The 18758-nt window shown below is 47.7% G+C and overlaps 1 protein-coding gene across 4 annotated transcripts in view; it reads left to right on the top strand.

The window, feature by feature from the left end:
- LOC120827901 (protein sidekick-2) overlaps positions 1-18758 on the top strand; it is a 72005-nt gene that overhangs the window by 24322 nt on the left and 28925 nt on the right. For all 4 annotated transcript variants that reach the window (XM_040191066.2, XM_040191068.2, XM_040191065.2 and 1 more), the window contains exons 2-4: positions 14988-15150; positions 16690-16796; positions 17045-17192. In XM_040191066.2, coding sequence (XP_040047000.2) covers positions 14988-15150; positions 16690-16796; positions 17045-17192 — 418 coding nt within the window. The remainder of the gene's footprint in view (positions 1-14987; positions 15151-16689; positions 16797-17044; positions 17193-18758) is intronic.

Below are 18758 nucleotides of genomic sequence, written 5' to 3'. Positions count from 1 at the left end.
GGGCCGTCCAGTCTGCTGTTTAACGTCAGTGGAGCAGGCTTATCTTCACTCCAATACTCACCGGGCCCGTCATCTGCTGCTTATGCCAATTTGATGTCAAACTGATCCGTAGATGGGCTGTAAATTGATTGTTTGTTTATTACTTCTATTTCATTCGGCTGGCTGACTCTCTCGTCCGTTCGGTGGGGTTCGGCAAAGTTTCCTCATCGCATTCCCCGCACCACGGTGACGGCGTGACAGGAGAGGGTGCGGGGGTGGGGGGGGGGGGTCCGGCCAGACACACACTGCAAACGACAGACAGCTCACGCTGACAATAAAGCCCCGTTGCTCATTCTGACAAGAGCGCATCTCTTCTCATTTCTCGGGGATTTCTGAGGGAGGGAGAGTGGAGAGTGGAGAGGTATGTGTGTGTGTGTGGGGGGGGGGGGGATGAGGGAGGTTGACTGGCATCCAGTCAAGGGAAAAAAAAAAAAAGAGTGATTTTTGAGCTGCCACTGCGATGGTAATCCTCCAGTGACACCGTTCTCCTGCTGTGTAGGTAGAGTGTCAACCTGATAAACACAAGCGCACACACACGCACACACACACACACACCGACGTGTGTTATATAAACCTGGCCTGTACATTCCACAGCAACTGGCATGCCTGGTAACTTTAGTCATTCGGGGATGTAGAAATCAATGTTAACACACTCAGCAGAAGAAAAAATAAATCCAAAATCTCACCTTCAAAAAGAGAAACAAGGAGCAACCGTCTAAAGAAACGCGTCAACCGAGGAGCTAAAAGTTTCTGATGGTTACTGCGCAATGGCAGTAAATAGTTTGTATTTAATCCCTTTTGCAAACATTTCCCCACAAATCTCTATGATAATAATATCTACAACAATCAGAACCAATTTGCATCAGCAAATACCGACAAGAGATTCAGATTGTGACCTTGTGTTGAAAATAAGCTGTCTTTAAAAGTCTTTACAATAGTCCGTGTTTGGCATCTGGCACAAACATGGTTATTTTCACCACCGCTATAAAATCATTAAACATGCTTTCCTCCCGCGATGTTTCCCAGGAAATATGTCAGACTCCCTCTGGTGAAAACCAGCCAAAACTACGAGTGATTTCATTCTACGCTTAAAAGCAATCAATCGTTTTGTTTTTTTTAAATGTAGGTGTGTGGCTCTTTAAGACTAATGAGGTTAAGCCTGCACAAGTAAATTCAACTTCACTGGTCTTATTGGGGGCTGTACCTGTTAATCCAATTATACGTGAGCTTACATCTGCGATTTAGACATCATTATTACTTTCAGGCTGAATAAATAACATTTGTTGTTTTCAAAATTCCCTCGACTTGCTGCTGGAGGGGAAATTAGAACTGACTCATAAAAAATATATATTTGCTTTTACCGACAACCTGCGCAGCCTTCCTCACACCAACGGGATACAGTTGACCGCTTAACAGACGCATTTGTACAAGCAGTAATTTTGTGAATGTAGAAAAAGAACTGAGCATTGTAGAAAGCAAAGGCTTGGTCTGATAAGAAGGAATAGAATTCTGAAGGCATAAAAGAGGAGCCAGTAATGGGTATTTACTGTTGTGAGGAATACCTACAGTGTTAAACATGCATAGGACATCACAGCCCAGCTCGGCAGAACGTGCGTACTTAATATATGAACACGGCATTCACTGTCTGATATGCATTGGATTAGATCAGAGAGGATTAGAGCAACGTGGAGGCAGGTTGGTGGGAACAGATCACCTAGATTGAAAAGGGATTTCTAACACTTCTAAATGAGATATGGGCACGCGTAGGGAGATAAGAAGCCGCGTATGAAAAACGGGTCAATTGTTCTGCAGGTTTGGCTCGTGATTAAGAAGATTACGTTCCACCAGTGAACAACAATGGGGGAGTCGGACAGCGGCCCAGTCGTACTTAGCCACTCCGTCGGCCTGGCTGATCCCTTTTCTGTCCTTTCACCGGCGTTCGGACTTTCATGTTTGGAGCGATGGTGTTTTGAGTACCGAGGCAGCCATTGTCAGCCACCAGATTTTCTGCTGGAACAGAACATAACAAAGCCCAGTGTAATTTGAGTCACTCCCTGACCAAAGACTGTTTTGATGAAAGTTTGCGCAGGAGCGCTTATGGTGCCACCCCATCATCCATGTTTTTTTTCTCCTTTTTTTCGGAGGAGGAGAGTGATTTCAGCAGGAGCACTTAGGGCAGAGCTAGTGGGCTGCTATTGATTGATCAAACATGGCCGTTCAGTCCCGGAGAAACAGGGAGGGTTTCAATGCTGTCTTCTATCCCTCCCTAATGAAGGGGAGGCAAAGCTCGCTGCAGTCTTTGATCTACGAGGGATTAAAACAGTGTTACTTTCGGATGTAGGAGGATATTTGTGTGTCTGATGCAGTGCTGTGAAAGAGATATACGGCCCTTAGCGGTGGAGCCTGAGCCCGAGTCAGTTCATGAGCTCTGGTTCAATATGAACAACGTTTCCAAGATATATCCACTTCTGTTTCTCAATTCATTTCATAATGCATTTTTGTTTACTGCCATCCCATGTTTCCTATTTGTCTGCAGACTGACAGAACAATGAAGGCAACCGATCTAGTGTTTTTCAGAGTGTCTTTGCAGTAAGGAAGGCAGGTTGGCGTCAACAACACCATGTTGATATGCACAACGGCACCTTGGACAGCTCTCCGAAGGAAGTCCTAAAAAAACACTAATAAACTTGAAGCCACGCTCTCAATAATTGAAGCCGATTTTCGCTGAGAAAAAAAATATTTTCTAGGGAGCTAGTGAGGGAGAAGGCTTTGATACAGCCCAGAAGCTTTCATAAAAGTTTTAGATGCGGAGAGAGTAATTGACGTTTTTCTCAAGTTGGCAGTCAGAACCACATGTGATTTGCCAAGTGGGCCCTCAAGTTTCTGCGGTCAGTCTGTCTCCGTCCTTTCTTTTGTCTCCCTGTTGTGTACACACACACACACACACACACACACACACACACACACACACACACACACACAGTCATGCAAACTCCCCCGCCCCCACCCACGCGCACACTTTCTGTCTGGTGCATATTTAATTTGATCTGTTTTATGGAATTTGCTCAGTTTAAAAATTCAAATAATTGAGCCGTGCTGTGAAATATCTATCAGATCCGGATACAGTCGCTTTTCTTTGTGAGTGTGGTCCATGCAGTATTCATATCTGCGTGATGCATGGATTGCAAAACGTACGCCGTGGTGGAACAGCTGATTTATACACATATCTGCTGGATTGATCGCTGCCGTTCCGCACACACACACACACATTCACACACTGAGGCGGGCACTTTGGGTGATGAAGCAGTCGACCAGGTACTTTGCTTTTTGAGTCCCGGGGCCAGTGGCCGTGATGTGAACGGCGACATGTGGCTCCGCTATGAACAGAGCACTTGTTGTGCGCCCTTGTGAAGCCACTGTTACACACTGCTACAGCCTTCAAGCTGTTTGGAATGGTCTGTTCATGCTAAACCTGCCCACCTAGGGGCCTTTGCGTGGCTATTTAATTTGCACACACACACACACACACACACACACACACACACACACACACACACACACACACACACACACAGTTTTTCTCCCTGCATGTACAGTACATGTCCCCACAGTGGGAGGGTGGTTATTAAAGAGGCAATGATAGCCGCTGGCAGAAGCTGTAGCGGCATCTGATGTTCTCTCTAGGAGCCTCGTGCACCAGAGAGAGCGAAAACACAGCAAGGGGCATCGTAGATGGAGCGAGCGCCTCTTCCTGCTCCGTTCCTTTCCTTTCCCTCCAACTACCTCCTCATTAGGCTGCAGACTAGGGAGCTCTGTGAGGCCCGGTAACTGCTTGCATACCAGACAAAAGCATGACATTATTTCCGATTCATCAGACGTTGCAGACCTCTTGCTTGCTTTACCAGGCGTCAGTGTATCAATAAATGATCACCATGGGCGGTCTTGATCTCTCTGCCGCCATGACGCATAGATTTTATTCACTTTTTATGTGCCACGTTGATTTATTTTATCGTGCTAGTTACTACAGAACATAAACTAGGGATTACAACCTTGTGCATAAAAAAAAAAAAGAAGAAAAAGAAAATCGGCCCCCTGAGAGACATGGAAGCAATCAGTTTTTAATATACTTCGCTTCGTATTCTCTGCACTGCTCTCGCCCTTCGCTTTCAGTCACTCAGTCGGCCGTCCTTGTTGCCTGCGAATGTGCGGAGGAACCAAGCAACATTGTTTTTATATCCCATTATTCAGAGAATTTCCCTGGCCTCTCACCCCCAGCCACCCCCCCACACACACACACACACACACATACACACATGCACACACGCCCACTCCTACCCTGTCTTTCTACCTGTTAAGACTTCCAGAAGCAGATGCTGTTATCTCCCAGGCTTTCAACAGCCTGTCACATCCAACAGCTTCTGTCTTCTTTAAAAGCCGTCTCACACTACCTTGCTGGATGCACTCCTTGCGGCTGCAGATACCTGCTGGGAGGCGCAGCCGGAGATTTCAAACTTAGACAACTGCAGGGGGATGAGGAGGGAGAGGGCAAAAAATCCAGGGGCAGAATGATGGAAGGAAATAGTGTATAAGTGAAAGACTGAGGGGTGCGTCTGCAATAGTTTTTTTTTTTTTTTTCTTCCTTCACTTTCCAAAGCTGACGTTATTGATTCTTCAAACCTGAAACACAGCCACAGTAGCACCTTCCATCGTCCTATGGATTGGGATTGATTGGCTCGAGCTGCTCCTGTCCTGTAAATATTTGCAAGGCTTTATTGATTCCATTAGTGTCTGGCTGCTATTTGTGACAATGGTATGGATGGCTGCTGTTGGTAAGACTAAAACGATGCTGGGAGGCCGGTTTATCTTTTCTTTTCTTTTTTTACATTACATTTACATTAAGGTCTACGCCTGTATTGCAGTACATGCGTCCTGTCTTTGCAGCAGCCATTACAAACCAACGTATAAAGCATTACAATTAGTATGACAGTGAGGTGTTGTGTTGTTGTGTGATGTCAAGAGGCTGACCTTAGATGTGAACCTCAGTAGCCCGAGGAGATTTCAACGTGACGGAAGGGAACGTGGGAGGCCACTACTTTGAAAGAGCCGTAGTGCCACGCTGGTGAAGCGTGGACACAACGCTCGTACGGGGGGCCGTGGGTGTTTTATCTAATCTGAGGAAGCGAGAGGCCAGGAGAGAGTGCTGCTTAAGAGTACAGGGGAGAAGGAGGTGGCCCACGCATGCACTGCTGCTCTGTTAACCCGCATCTCTTCAATACCCCCCCACCCCGCCTACCCCACCTCCTGCATATTCGACTGTTGTCTCAGGAACACAAAGACTATTTTCAGGCAGTCAATCCACAGAGGAGTGGGAAACTGCAGCCCTGCACGCCCCTAAAAGCCTTCATGACTTTTTAATCGGTGGCTTAGGGCTCTGCGTCCAGCGGTTGGAGAGTGGACGCCGCCGCCAGAGCTGCGCTCCGCGCAGGGATCAAATCCTCCCCGCTTGAATCGGGGGGCTGTCAAAGCAGTCAGGCATGGAGGCAGTGGATGGGTGGCATCTGAAGGTGGGAGAGGGAGGGAGAGAGGGAGGGAGACACAAAGTTGGCAGTGGAAAAGAGCAGTTTGCGGTTGAGGAGGGTGGATGGTAGAAGTCGGCCGGAAGGGAATGTTAGTAAAGGGAGAAAGAGTTTATGTGAAAGTGCTGAGAGAAGGAACAGCCCTGCACTAAAATAGCAATTTCTGAAGTGAGAAAGCGTTTGTTCAGTCAAGTTGTAAAGACAAAAGTGTTTTGTTTTTTTGTGTGTGTATGTGAGTGTTTTTCTGTCTGCATGGTATGGGCAATACATTTGGAAGTGATGGATTGTTGCAGCGTACCAAAAGGAGTAGGAAAGGTGGGTGGTGGATTTTATTGGAGAGCTGGAAAGGTTTTGTGATGAATAATAGTCATGAGTGAATTGGTCATTGTCGGAACCCTCCAGAGCCCATTGAATCAGCAATGCTGGGGTTTTACAATGAGCTTCAGCCATGAAGATCTGCCCGTTGGGTCGTAACAGATGGAAAGTGAGTTGATGGAGGCAGGAGGTGCGACCGATGAGGCTGGCTCTCTTCCGCTGGAGCAGCATTTGTCTGTTGGGAAATGTCCCACAGGAGAGACCTATGTTCCTCCCACACGCTGTGCTGAGATCAGAGAGCAATACGGATGCATCTGATGAGCGCATACAGGCATGTGCACCCACACGCGCGTGCACAGGTGCCCTCGCAGTGCGGCTAGGGAAGGAGTAAACATGCTGCATGGGTAGCGTGCTGGATAATGATGCCCCGTTGACCCAACGCTAATGATCCCCCTCAACTCAGCCAGGAACATGATGGGCTTTGATCTGTCATTAAGGGACTGCGGAGTACATGCACATCTCTTTAATCTAAATAGACCCAGATCAACTGGAGTGAATGCGTCCTCGTGTATATGTATACGTAGATACCTACATTTAGACTTTCCTGCATGTAAAGGTCAGGTACACTTTCATCTACACATATATGCAGGAAAAACAAACTAAAAGCGTCTTAAATCCATGACAGAGATTTAACATGTCAATTACTCGCCATGGTTAAAGTAATAAATAAAATGATTTATTAATATCCAGAGTTATTATCCACGGCATTATACATGTATTAAAGCACATTACTTAGCATTGCATGGTGAGCGTTAAAGTGCTTCTAATATAATTATTAAGTGCCTAGAGGCATTTTCAAGCAGTGGCAGATCTCTGAGCAGTATCTCTTCAGTGCCTTACTAATGGGACTGATGTAAATATGTTCATTTGTGAATCTTCCCTCCAATTTAGTGCTGCTCACATTGTAGTTGAAGATTATCCATGGATTACGAGGCTTGAAAAAACGCTATTTGATGTGTATTTATGCGCGGCTTATAGATGCAGCAATGTGGAATTAGGTCCCATCCTGGGTGTAACGAAAAAAAGTGTCACTCCTCAATTTGGCTCCCCGTCGTGTTGTCATTTAATGATGTTCGTTTCCAAAAGTGGAAATTTAGCCGAAATCTATAATGTAAATCGCAGGCTATAACTCTATGTGGTTTGGAGGGATCACATTAAGCCTTCAAATCACTCATCCCGACGCTCGGGCGCTAGTAAAATTATGCCTATCCGCATGATCGTTGACATATTTCAATGTGTGATTGCAGCCAACAACAGTCAATGCCTCCGCTTTGTCAGTCCTCAGAGGCGGAGAAAGTTCAGAGAATTACCAACGTGATTTTTCTTTTCTTTTTTCTCACAGCGTGTTAAGAGCAGTAATGGGAGCATTTCAAGAACATGACAGGGGTAAAAAAAAACGCTCTCTGCATACATTAACCTGATGGAAGATGGGGATCCTATTTAAATTTATGTAATTTATAACGATAACCTCCAGGATATATGTGACATTGCGTGAAGACTAAAATTGCTGTGGTTGGAATTCCTTTTTTTTTTTTTTACATAAAGAGCTACTGCATATTTATAAGACCGTGACAAAAAAACCCAGCTAACCTTGGCTACCTTCACACAGTTTTCTCTTTCTCTTGCAGATAAAATGGTCGCGTTTGGTTCCTAAAGCATTAAAGGATTGTATCCTTGGATGGGACAGGGTGGATTTCTCCTGAAGCAACCCAAATGAAACCCTGCCAACAACACTGCAGTTACACTGGAAGCAGCGTTGGCTTTTTGGAAGTTCCCAAATATATTTTGAAAGACATCCTCAACCACGTATATTGATGTCGGCACCGGGCTCCAAGCTGTAGCCTGTGCAAGTGTTGTGATAAATACTAAAGGGTTTGGGTCGGGTGTTCATGTCAGACAAGCTTGGCATTTTTTTAATTTGTTGTTTAAAATTGCGTACTTTATAATCAATAGACACAGATGCATTCACACATCTTTAATGTTGTATGGTGGTTCACCAGAATTAGCATCAAGTCATTATGCATTCTCATGCATGCATAATTTCAGCAGTATTCACATAGGGTGTTTATTAAGCACACGGTTTCCTCCACTAAACCGCCCTAAATGCTCATGTGAAGAGAGTAAAACAATTAGCTTCTCCGACTGAGGCATTTTTCATGCTTTGTTCGAGTCGCATGCTTCCCGTTAAGCACCCGTTACTGTATCTGATGGTTGAGACGAGCAATGTGGTGTGAAGTCGTGTAACAGCCAGGCAAACGCCCCATTAGCATAATGTCAGGGCGCTCAGATCTGCTGTCAGCCTGCTGGCGTGGAGCTGGCACCCTTGTCTTCCCACAATGCCGCAGCGCTGTGTTCATTCTCCGTCTTTCCTCCACGGCATTTGTGGACTTCAGAGGCAGGAACTGGCATAGAGGCCGCGCAGGTCCGGGAGACCTTTTTTTGAGGTTCCATCTGAAGGAAGTGATTTTTAGGGGGTAGACTTGGATGGTGGGAGAAAATAGGGGCGGGGGGGGGGACGCTCATTGCTGTCCATGACTGCGCTCTGATCACGCAAGCGAGACGGATAAGCAGGTTTTGTGAAAAATAATGAAGGGAGATAATAATTATTTTCTCCGTCAGCTGCTCTCTGCCATTAGCATTTACTGCCGGCCCCCTGCCACTCGCTGCTTGGCGCCCGTCCACTCACCGCCACAACGATAACAATCACAATCACCAGCCATTCCACACGCATATATTACAATGGCAAGCGCCTTGATACCTCGCACTTAGCAAAACACTATTAGCATGCCAGTTGTATCTCTGCGATTCCAGAGATTCAAAGGGATCGGCCGAGGAGAAAAAGCACGGATGGAACGTGGCAGTTTGAATCCGTGCATTTTGCCTGATAACACAAGGATGAGCGTATTCTTATGCACCTTCTCACACACACACACACACACACACACATACTGTGTGAGGGTTGAATGGAGAACAAGGAGCAGGCAGGCATTCAGAATGTCATGAGCAAAATACGACTCTCCTCCAAAAAAGTACAACTTTTATCTACAGTAAGTGTTAACGTCGGGAAGGGAAAGATCCGGATCATGTCTGGTGCATCTAACGATTAAAACGAGCCGCGCGTCGAAGGTCCCACGCTGGACGGGAAGTAAGGTAACTGCAGTTGCATCTGATCTTCTCCACCTCGGCGCGTGTGAAATAAAGTTTCCTCCACCATACCATCTACTAATTGGGGTCTAATTATCCAGGCTAGTGTAAACAATCCCGGCAGATGGCACAGTATGCGGTATTAACTCTAATGACCCAGGGCCCTGTGGAATTCACATTTCAGCGCGTTTGTTTATTTTCCTGCATTAGTCTTTGCCCTACTTTCTAAATTCGCTTAGGCCTATTTCCAACCTTCTCATGCCTTGAGAAAAGCCGCCCGCCTCCTATTCCCGATGCAGCTCTCCTTGTTATGTTTTTCTTTCTATTTCTTCCACTTACTGTCGTTTATCTGTTCTGTGTTGCTTTCTCTTGTTTGGTTTGTTGTTGGGTTTTTTTGGGGGGGGGGGGGTTCTATACAATGTCAATTAGCTCTCACGAAGATCACAAGAAAATTTGCACCTATTTCCTCCCCCACCCCCACCTACTAACTCCCTTCTCCCTGGCGAAAAGAGGAGAGTCTGAGAGAGATACGAGTGTGTGTGATGTGACGCACAAAAAAAACGTACTTCTTCTCCCAAACCGCAGAAGCCGTCAGTGTCACCTGGGAAATGATGCTGTGATGTCAGTCACACACGCACGGCAACGGGAGGCAAACCTCCATCATTCCCCATTTTGTTCTATTCAGAAGAGCTCTCCGAGCCTCACTTCCTTGAGGAAAAAAAAAAAAGAAGTTCGACAGCTCATCCTTAGAAGGGAAAGAGATTGCCATAGTGTCTGGCTCACATTTGTCTGTTTTGCTCCAAGACTATGTTCACAACCCGCTGCTCCCACACATAAATCTCATTTAAGTGCCACAAAGGCAGACCAGAATCTTTGCTTTTGTCTTTTTTGCAAAGCTCAGACCGTCCCTCGGTGCTCGGCTACATAACTTTCCCTACATGTAGCCGCGTTGTTCGCTTTGCGGTTTCCCCACTGTTCTCGGGACAAGGCCGAGCTGACTGGAGACTTGATGCTGCAGAGGGCGTGTAATGGCGGCTGTGGGCGTGTGAGGTCTCATTAATTGACGCCGGGCCTTGCGCCGGTGCTCCTCTGCGCGCCCTGTTCTCTGCCTGGAGCCGGACTTGCTAATTAGGCTCCTGGATATCACAGACACGTCCCTCGGTACGCCATAAAAAATACAGTGGCTCAGAAGATGCTAAAGAGGAAAGGGCAGGGCAAAGGGAGGGGAGGGGGGAGGAAGACGGAGGGTAAGGAGCGACGCAGAGGCGGGAGGGAAAGATGGCGAGACATCTCGACGGAGTGGCAAAGAGAGGAAAGTGATATATCATAGCGTTAAAAGAGCAGAGGAACCTAAAGATGGGAAGACAAAAGAGAAGAATAGAGTTTGAGACAAGACGGAGAGGTCGAGAGATACGCAGAGGAGTAGCGAGGCCAAGCAGGCAAATCCCAAACAGAAGGATAGTGTGTGTGTGCGTGTGTGTGCGTGTGAGAATTTGTCGGCGCTGTGTGTTTTGTGTGTCCGGATAATTCAATCCGCTGACCACTGACTGGCCTCCCACTCCGTCTTCGCTCCTAATTAAATCTCCATTTGTTGGCTGGATCCTTGTGCTTCTAATTGTGACGCAGTAGCATCAGACGGACACCTAGACACACACGCGCGCACATCGCCCCCCCCCCCGCGGCCACCGGGATCCCAGACGCGTCACCGCGCTACATTACACCTCAATTAATCACATCAATTACACATCGATTAACGCAGCCGGGCCGCAGGCGCTGTTCTTGTCTGCGGCGACGTGACGACTTCGTGTGTAAACATCAAAGCAAACGCGTCGTCAGAAAGAAAATCATTTTACGCCACTCGACATGAAATCCATACTTGGAACTGCATCTCTGTCCTCAGCAGCAGCAGCGAGCGTGAGCCTTTAAAGGCGTCTTAGACAGTGTGTAATTCTAATGAGCTGTGCCGATCCTGTTCTATAGGGGCTAAAAGGGGGGATGTGGGAGCTTTATACTGTGATGTACTGGCGCTCACATGCGGCATTCAGATGCTGAACCCCGGGCCGTTTCTTTGAAGGAGTGCAGGGTTAGATGGAGGCTCTCCATCTCCCGTACGTGTCTTCCAGGCCTGGCCTGCTTGTTTGGCTTTGGCTCTAATGGGTCGCTTCACCTTGCCGCCTAACGTTGGAGGACACACACTTTTCACATCCCCCCTCCTCCACCCCCGCCTATAATCCTTCACCTCATCCTGCATCTACATCACTTCTCGATCTCTCTCTCTCTCTCTTTCATCATTAAGCCACGCGTTTCTCCAACCATCTGTTTCACCGTTCCTCTCTCTACCTCCTCGCGGTCTTTTCTTGTCGGCTCTCTTTCTTAATCCCTTCCTTCGCGTCCACCTGTTTTCTGACTCACCCAAGTGATGGAGTGTAGATCGGCGGGGTGCCTGTTGTCACGGTGACAACAGCTGGTGACCTTCAGGACTGAATCATGTTTTTGCATATGGGGGAGGGGAGTTGAGGAGACGGGGTTATTTTGTTTATCGACGTGTTTCTGGGAAGAGCTGTCCTTGTCCGAACGTGGTCATCTCAACTTGCAAAGAAAGGAAAAAAAGAACCGCGGGTGTGTCGTTCATGTGAGTGTCTCAAAAGGAGGTGTTTCAACAGCTGTTAAGATGCTTTCAACTTCTCTCCATCAGCTCCACAGCCCACAACTTTTAACCAAGCCATTACCAGGTCAAGGTCACTGCCATGACTGCTGCATGAACCCCATCACAGAGGCTAACCATGACCCATCTCGCATGTTAAAGTCCAATTGGAGAAGCTAAACGACGGCTCTAAATTTTCCTCCACGACATGATGCTCCGTGCGGTGGTCTGGGGGTGGTCGATGGAGCAGGGAAGTGATGTGCACGCGTTATGTCAAGGGAGTGGTGGACAGAATGGAGAGTACGCGTATAATAAGGCAGTAGACCTCCAAACGTTTCAACAGGCTGCGGCTCCACCTTATCGCGGCATCTCAGCGATACAGTTGTGTCCCGAGTGCCGGGGGGGTGTAAGGAGGTGAGACACAAAATAAGCAAGAGTAAGACTGTACAAGACAAAGGCAGAATGTGAACGCCGCCTGTGTGATCGCATGCCAGCGCGGCGCAAGGGGGAGCACAATGGGCCGTGGTATTTAAAGCTGCCCCGGTTCCGTTGGTCTTTGTCTCACAGCCAGTGCAATTCTGTGCATGCAACAAGGGACCCGGCTGGAGACGTGCCACCATTCAACCCCAGCCGTCTTGGTTGGAGTGAGGTGTTTTTCGTATCTTCGGTGAATGGGCTGGCGGTGCCGCTCGACGGTTGGGGCAACGGCTTCGCACTGCAGCCTCATTAAAGCCCTCCTGGTCCTCCCGTGCCGGCTTTTCGGTCGTCCCAAGATCTGCAGAGACGTGTCGTTTGGCCTTTTTACCTGCGCTCGTAGTGCGGCGGAAATGAATGGTCCTGAAGCACTGGCCTCTAGTTTGTCATCTGGAGGCCTCAGCAGGCACTTCCTTGCACTCCTGCAAAAAAAAGCCAGCGGAAAGGAGGAGGCCAGGTTTATCCTAAAGTCACGTAATCGTCGGGAACAGCGCGCTTCTGTTGTCACAGTGCTCTAAAACAAGACGACGCCTGAGACGAGTTATGGATCAGCTCAGCGCCTGACGCCGCGTACTCTTCTACAGTGCACACTGTATTTTTTGATAAAGGTGTGTGATAATGTCGGCGCAATTGATGTGGAAGTTGACATCTTAATGAGTAAAAATAAACGCATGCAAAGTATATATATATAAAATACAAAGTACTTATTTGTAGTAGCTGACACGCACACCAAATTGAAAAAAAACCTGGAAAAAAGACCCTTAAAATCGGCACCTTTTTGAACTTGTTGGTTCACTGCAAAGATCAAAAGCACAGTGATGAAGAGAAAGGGGAGAGTTGGGGTCAGACATGAGGTTCTCTCTTGGAAACTCATTAGATGCACAGGGATTGGTCCTATATCTCCCCTAGCAGAACTGTTCGCGGTCGGGGGCCATTAAGTTCTCAAAGAGTCTTGAAGACGAGATCACTTACATGGTGAGAAGTCCTTTCCTGGATGTTGATTGTGAACTTTATGTGATCTTAAAATAGGGACTTTTCTCTCTCCTCATTTGGCTTTGTACCTAAAAATACACCCGTTGTGCCGCAGAGAGCCAGCGTGTCGGGATCCATGGTCTGGGCTCACCTAAGTGGGTAATTCCAGACGGAAACAAACGTGAACACGTGTATGGCACCACAACAGGTAACCGGGTTCAAGATTACTATGCACTCAGTTCCCTGTTCGGCAATTTCACATCAATAAATCGGTATTAAGAATATTCAGTGCTTCCGGCGAGACTGTTTTTGGCATGTGCAGTTCTCTAATGGTGGCTTGTTGATGTATCCTCATTGCTAAGTGCATGCAACCACCGAGGCCCTACACCAGCTGGAAGGGGCCCGGGCGATGCTTTGGTGCGTTTGTTCAAGCATAAGTGAATGTTTTGGAAGTGTGTGTGTGTGTGTGTGTGTGTGTGTGTGTGTGTGTGTGTGTGTGTGTGTGTGTGAGAAGTATAAGAAGAATGCATTTTCCAGTGGATGGAATTACATCAAAAGCCACCACTCTGCTCCAGGGGAAAACAGGGATGGCTCTTACATTTGGCCTCAGACAGGAATCCGTTTCAAAGGTCTGTTTGGTTTGACGGTGTTTTTGTTTTTTTTGAGAAATCTATGCGGGTGGTAGAAAGATTAGCCAGTTATTGTTCATTCTTCTTTCCAAATGGAGAAAGAAAAATCGTACCTGCACCGCACATTCCCCCTGTCCTCTGCATGCACCACCACACATATCTGCTCGGGGAGAGAGCAATCTGGAGGGAGTCAGCCGGTGTGTTAGACCCACAACCAACCGTGCTCCGAGCCTTGGCGTCTCACTGCAACTATTAATATATACTTTAATTAGCCCGCCTCTGACACTGGCACGGTCGCCTCGGTGCCGCCCGTGGCTAGCGAGGCAGACGGATCAATCGGTCTGATCATGCCTTTTTCATCAGCTCAAATAAAAGCACTTTGTCTCCAAGCTCAGCCCCAGACCTCATGCGCCACCGTAAAGACTTTTTCCCGGCCGCACTGGCGGTGTGCAGTGTTGCGGCTGAGGCCTGTATAATCTGGCTGCATTAAGGAACTATAAAGATAAATGAAGAGGGGCACAGAGCATAACTCATCCTGTCAGAGAAGGGGGTTTAAGGCTGGGAAACTTTGTGTTTTCTAAAGCAGTCCCCACTAGCCCTTCCCCCTGTCCCTCCGAGGGCTTCTTAGTTCTCTCCTCCACCTACTTGCTGGCGTTTCTTTATTCTTGTGTACAATCTCTGATGTGTTCTTCCTCCATCTGTTTTCTGTCTGTTCCCCTTTTCCTTCTCTCTCCATCTCCGTCTCCCTCCCCATCCTTTCACACTGATCTAGAGGAATGGAAGAGTTCATTTACACTTCTCTTCTGCTGCACAAATTGGTCCTCTACCTCTTTGCCAGCCCATTTCAGTTTGAAATAAGAGAGTGAGCCGCTTTTGCAGTAACAACTTATTCCATGTTCTTTTTGGGAAGCTCTCCTGCTGACCTTCAAGTTCCCAATCACTGCAGAGAAATAAATGTAAATAGCTTGTTCTGAGTCCTCATTTCCTGTGCGTTGCTGAACTTGTGTTGTGTGTCCACTCAGGGAAGTTTCTGAATCACCAAACTATCTTTCTTTTTAGTGGAAGTCAGCTTAACTTTCTTTGATCGCTCACACTTTTCGTCTAATCCTTTCTCCTTGTCGTTTTGTTTTGCAGTAGATGACGTTGCACCTTATTTTAAGATGGACCCTCCTCAAACGCAGGTCCACCTGGAGGGGAACCGCCTGGTCCTAACCTGCATGGCAGAGGGCAGCTGGCCCCTGGAATTCAAGTGGATTTACAACGGCAGCGAACTCACTCGTTTCTCCTTGGAATACCGGTGAGGGATACTGGTTTACCTCCTTATTTCTTCATTTATCAAATATAATTTGCTTAGTAAATATGCGGCATTTAATTGTAACTAATTGCTCAATTGCTCATTTTTATTCATATTGGAGACTAATTGCTATGGATTTATTCAAGACTGATTTGGCTGTGTGTCTCCCCTGAGATAGAACATTTTGTGTTCAGGGGACTGTCAGATTCTTTCCGATTTGTATCTTGCGCTGTATTAACTCTGAAAACCGGGTGCAGATAACTGTTAAACTCTGTTTTTTTTAAACCGTCATTGCTGCAACAAAATCTAACAATGCATATTTCTTCTTCAGATTGTGCAGTGTGGGTGGGCCACTTTGCCGTCTGCAGTATAATGCTGTTTCACTGACCATGGAGTTCTCCTGGGCACTTTTTTTTTTTAATCACACCTATACTTCAGCCTCGCATCACAATGCAGAGGAATTCTCCTAACGAATAGTGTGGCAAAGATTCAGCCTCTGCTAACAAGGCCTTTTGTGTCTGTATGTGTGTGTGTGTGTGTGTATGCATCATGTCCACTGCGTGCCAGTGTGCCTGCATGTGTGCGTTTCGAGCTCACGGTGAACGTCCACAGTAAAAGTCCGTTTCTATCTGATTCTGGCCCTTTTTCTTAACTCTCTGCTCACAGTCTCCTCCGTCTCGTAGACATGGACAGACTCTCTCAGGCTGGCGTAGTGTGATTGCTATCACTGGCTTCACCCGGCACTGCCACACATTCCCTCGGCTTGTACGTCTCCCCCGCTCTCTCACATCCCCTCTCCTCTCTCCATCCCCCTCGTCTCCTTTTAGTTCCCCGTCTTCCCTCAGTATTTGGCTGTGCTCTCACGTGGCTTAGTGTCTGGGTCCAGCCCGCTGCTTGTTATTCTTCACCAGCCCTGATCAAAGAGGAGAACTGGAATCCATTTAATCAGAACTGCCCCCCTCCACCTCCGCCACCAACCCCCACCCTTACCCTGAATCGCGGTACAGGGGCAACATGGTAGGTGCGGACTCCACACTTCTAAGTGGCTGTCGCAAACCAATTAAAGGGGACTCAGCTTCTGGGGTTATCCACGGAGCATTTCACACACACACACACACACTCACACACCATTTAACATGAATGCACACTGGGGGAGGGACGGAGTTATGGGCGTCAAGGACTAACAGGTGAGAGTTGCTCTTATGATTGGATTCAACTGGCTGGAGATGCAGGATAACAATGGGGTTTTGTGAGGCCTGTCAGTCAGACAGAAACTCTTTCAGCTCCGCCGATGCACTTAAGATGGCGTTTCTTTTTGCACATCCCCTCTTGATCACACTTGGCCACCCTGTTATGTTCTATGTGTCATGGCTAAGTAGAATGCCATTAAAGCTGTATTTCAGGTTCCCAATGAAACATCTACATACCTTTACCATCTTGAGTGTGTGTGTGTGGCTTTAAAAGCACCAAAACGTCTACCAAAATGTCTGTCTGCAATGCTGATGATGACTAATGGCACGTTGGGTCATGTGTGTCCATTAGGTACCTGATCCCCTCGTTGGACCGAGCGCACGCTGGCCACTACCGCTGCATTGTGAGGAATCGAGTGGGCGCCATAATGCAGTGCAGCACTGAAGTGCAGGTTGCCTGTGAGTGCAGGTTTCTTACCCCATATTTGACAGAGTAAGGGGAGGACAGTGTTTTTGTTAAAGGTTCGTCAGGCACAGTGTGCGGATAAGTCACTCTGAGTAAAGGAGCTTAGCTTTTCAAAAAGGTACATAATGTGATAAGAATGACTTCTTCTTTTTCATCTTGCCGGCATGCATTTCAAAACCCAGTATTAATTTCCTTCTCTCGGGCTCACTTCTGTTGTCTCCCCTTCTCTTTAAACTTCTAGATATGGGTGGTTTTGTGGAGGACGAAAGGTCTCAAACTGTATCCCAGGGTGAGGGTGCCCTCATGCAGGCGCCGCGGATACACAGCTTTCCCCGGCCGCAGATCACCTGGTTCAGAGACGGGCGGAAAATTCCCTCCAGCGGCCGCATGTAAGTCAAACTCTTGTCTGTTGGGTTTGAGTGGCAGCGAGTGTGCGCGCGTGTGTGCGCGCGTGTCCCGGCGCGTGTGGGTGGTGAACGCTTTGCTGCTGAATCAGAACATCTTTGCCTTCAGAGAACCCCGAGAAGTTCAATACGGCTCACAGATTTTCCACCCATCCACCACACACACACACACACAGACACACACACACACACACACAGACACCCTGAGTGAAGTTGAGCTGAGCAGTTGATGAACGAATGTTGGCGCAGGCCGTGTTCATCATTGACTCACCTCTCAATGATAAAGCGGGTTATTATATCGCCCCTATTGACTTTGCAGGCAGAATGATTGAAGGGAAGAGAGAGTGCACGCAGCAGGGGAACCAATTAGACAAAATTGGACAAAAGGCCTCAATTGATGGCATGTTTGACTGACAGCTCTCACCCCTCGGTGGATTTTGGTGTGGCGGGGGGGGGATGTGTGTGCGTGTGTGCTTGTGCTAGGAATCCGAGTGAGGCTGCGTGTGCACAGCGGGAGTTTTTACGGTTGACTGAATAACTGTGTGGGCTGAGCTTTGAACCGATATGTGTGTGCGAGAGGTGGGCTTTTCTTTCTTGGGTAAATTCATGACCATTCAGGTATACAATTCTCCTGAAGAGACACCGTGAAGGTAATCACCTGAGATTAATTTAGCCGTCCAGACGAACCACGGTGGGCAAACGCTACCTTCTTGTAGTTGACGAGAAGACTTTTATCCAGAGTTCGGTTTTGGTGCGTTTACCCTCTGCCTGCAGGGCCCCAGAATACACAGCACAGGAAGGAAATCCCCCTCCAAAAAAAAAGAAATCTCAAACCCTTCCGTGACCTGTTCCCCGAACCGGCTGCTGTGTGGCTGACTCTTATCAGGAGTGAAGCAGTGAAGCTTTGCACCGCCGTGACAATGAGAGCCACTGACAGGACACTCTGCATTTACTTTGCTTGCCTGTTGGCTCGCGTCGTGTCAGGCCGCATTGATATTCACCGGCGTGTGTCCGCGGCCGTGTTTGTGTGTTTGTGTAAGTGTCTGCTGGCGCGGAGAGAGCCGTGGCCCCTAATTGTCCAGGAGTGTGTCTGTTGATCCCGCGCCTATCACTCGCATCATGCTGGCAGATATGGAGAGCCTAATCCGGCCGCGGGCTCGGCGTCAGCTCTCATTAAATGGGACCCTCTCAAACGTTTCGGCCTAACCAACGTGCAGCCATTCCTGAGGCACAAAGGAAGAGCTTAGAATTTTTCAAGCCGGTTGCTGGTTTGTAGTTCTTACATTTATCCATCCACTTTCTTGTAGTCTGTGTTTCTTTTCAGAATTCCTGTAAAAGAAAATGAATGTGGGACAAACCAAAAATCTGCCGTGACCCCAAAGACAAGCTAGCCTCATGCTAATGCAGCTCATCGCTTTGGACGTCCTGCTGATGTGTGCCAGCTGCTATCCTTCATCTTTTTACACTCAGGCAGGCTGCACAATGATTGGCTTTGACTGTTGCTTAAATCGTACAACTAGACATGTAGACATCTAAGTTCATCAGTTGCAC

This window comes from Gasterosteus aculeatus, chromosome 11 (genome assembly GCF_964276395.1).
Source record: "Gasterosteus aculeatus chromosome 11, fGasAcu3.hap1.1, whole genome shotgun sequence".
NCBI lineage: Eukaryota > Metazoa > Chordata > Actinopteri > Perciformes > Gasterosteidae > Gasterosteus > Gasterosteus aculeatus.
The sequence above is the reverse complement of the archived record's forward strand: the minus strand, read 5'-3'. Positions and strand labels throughout refer to the sequence as shown.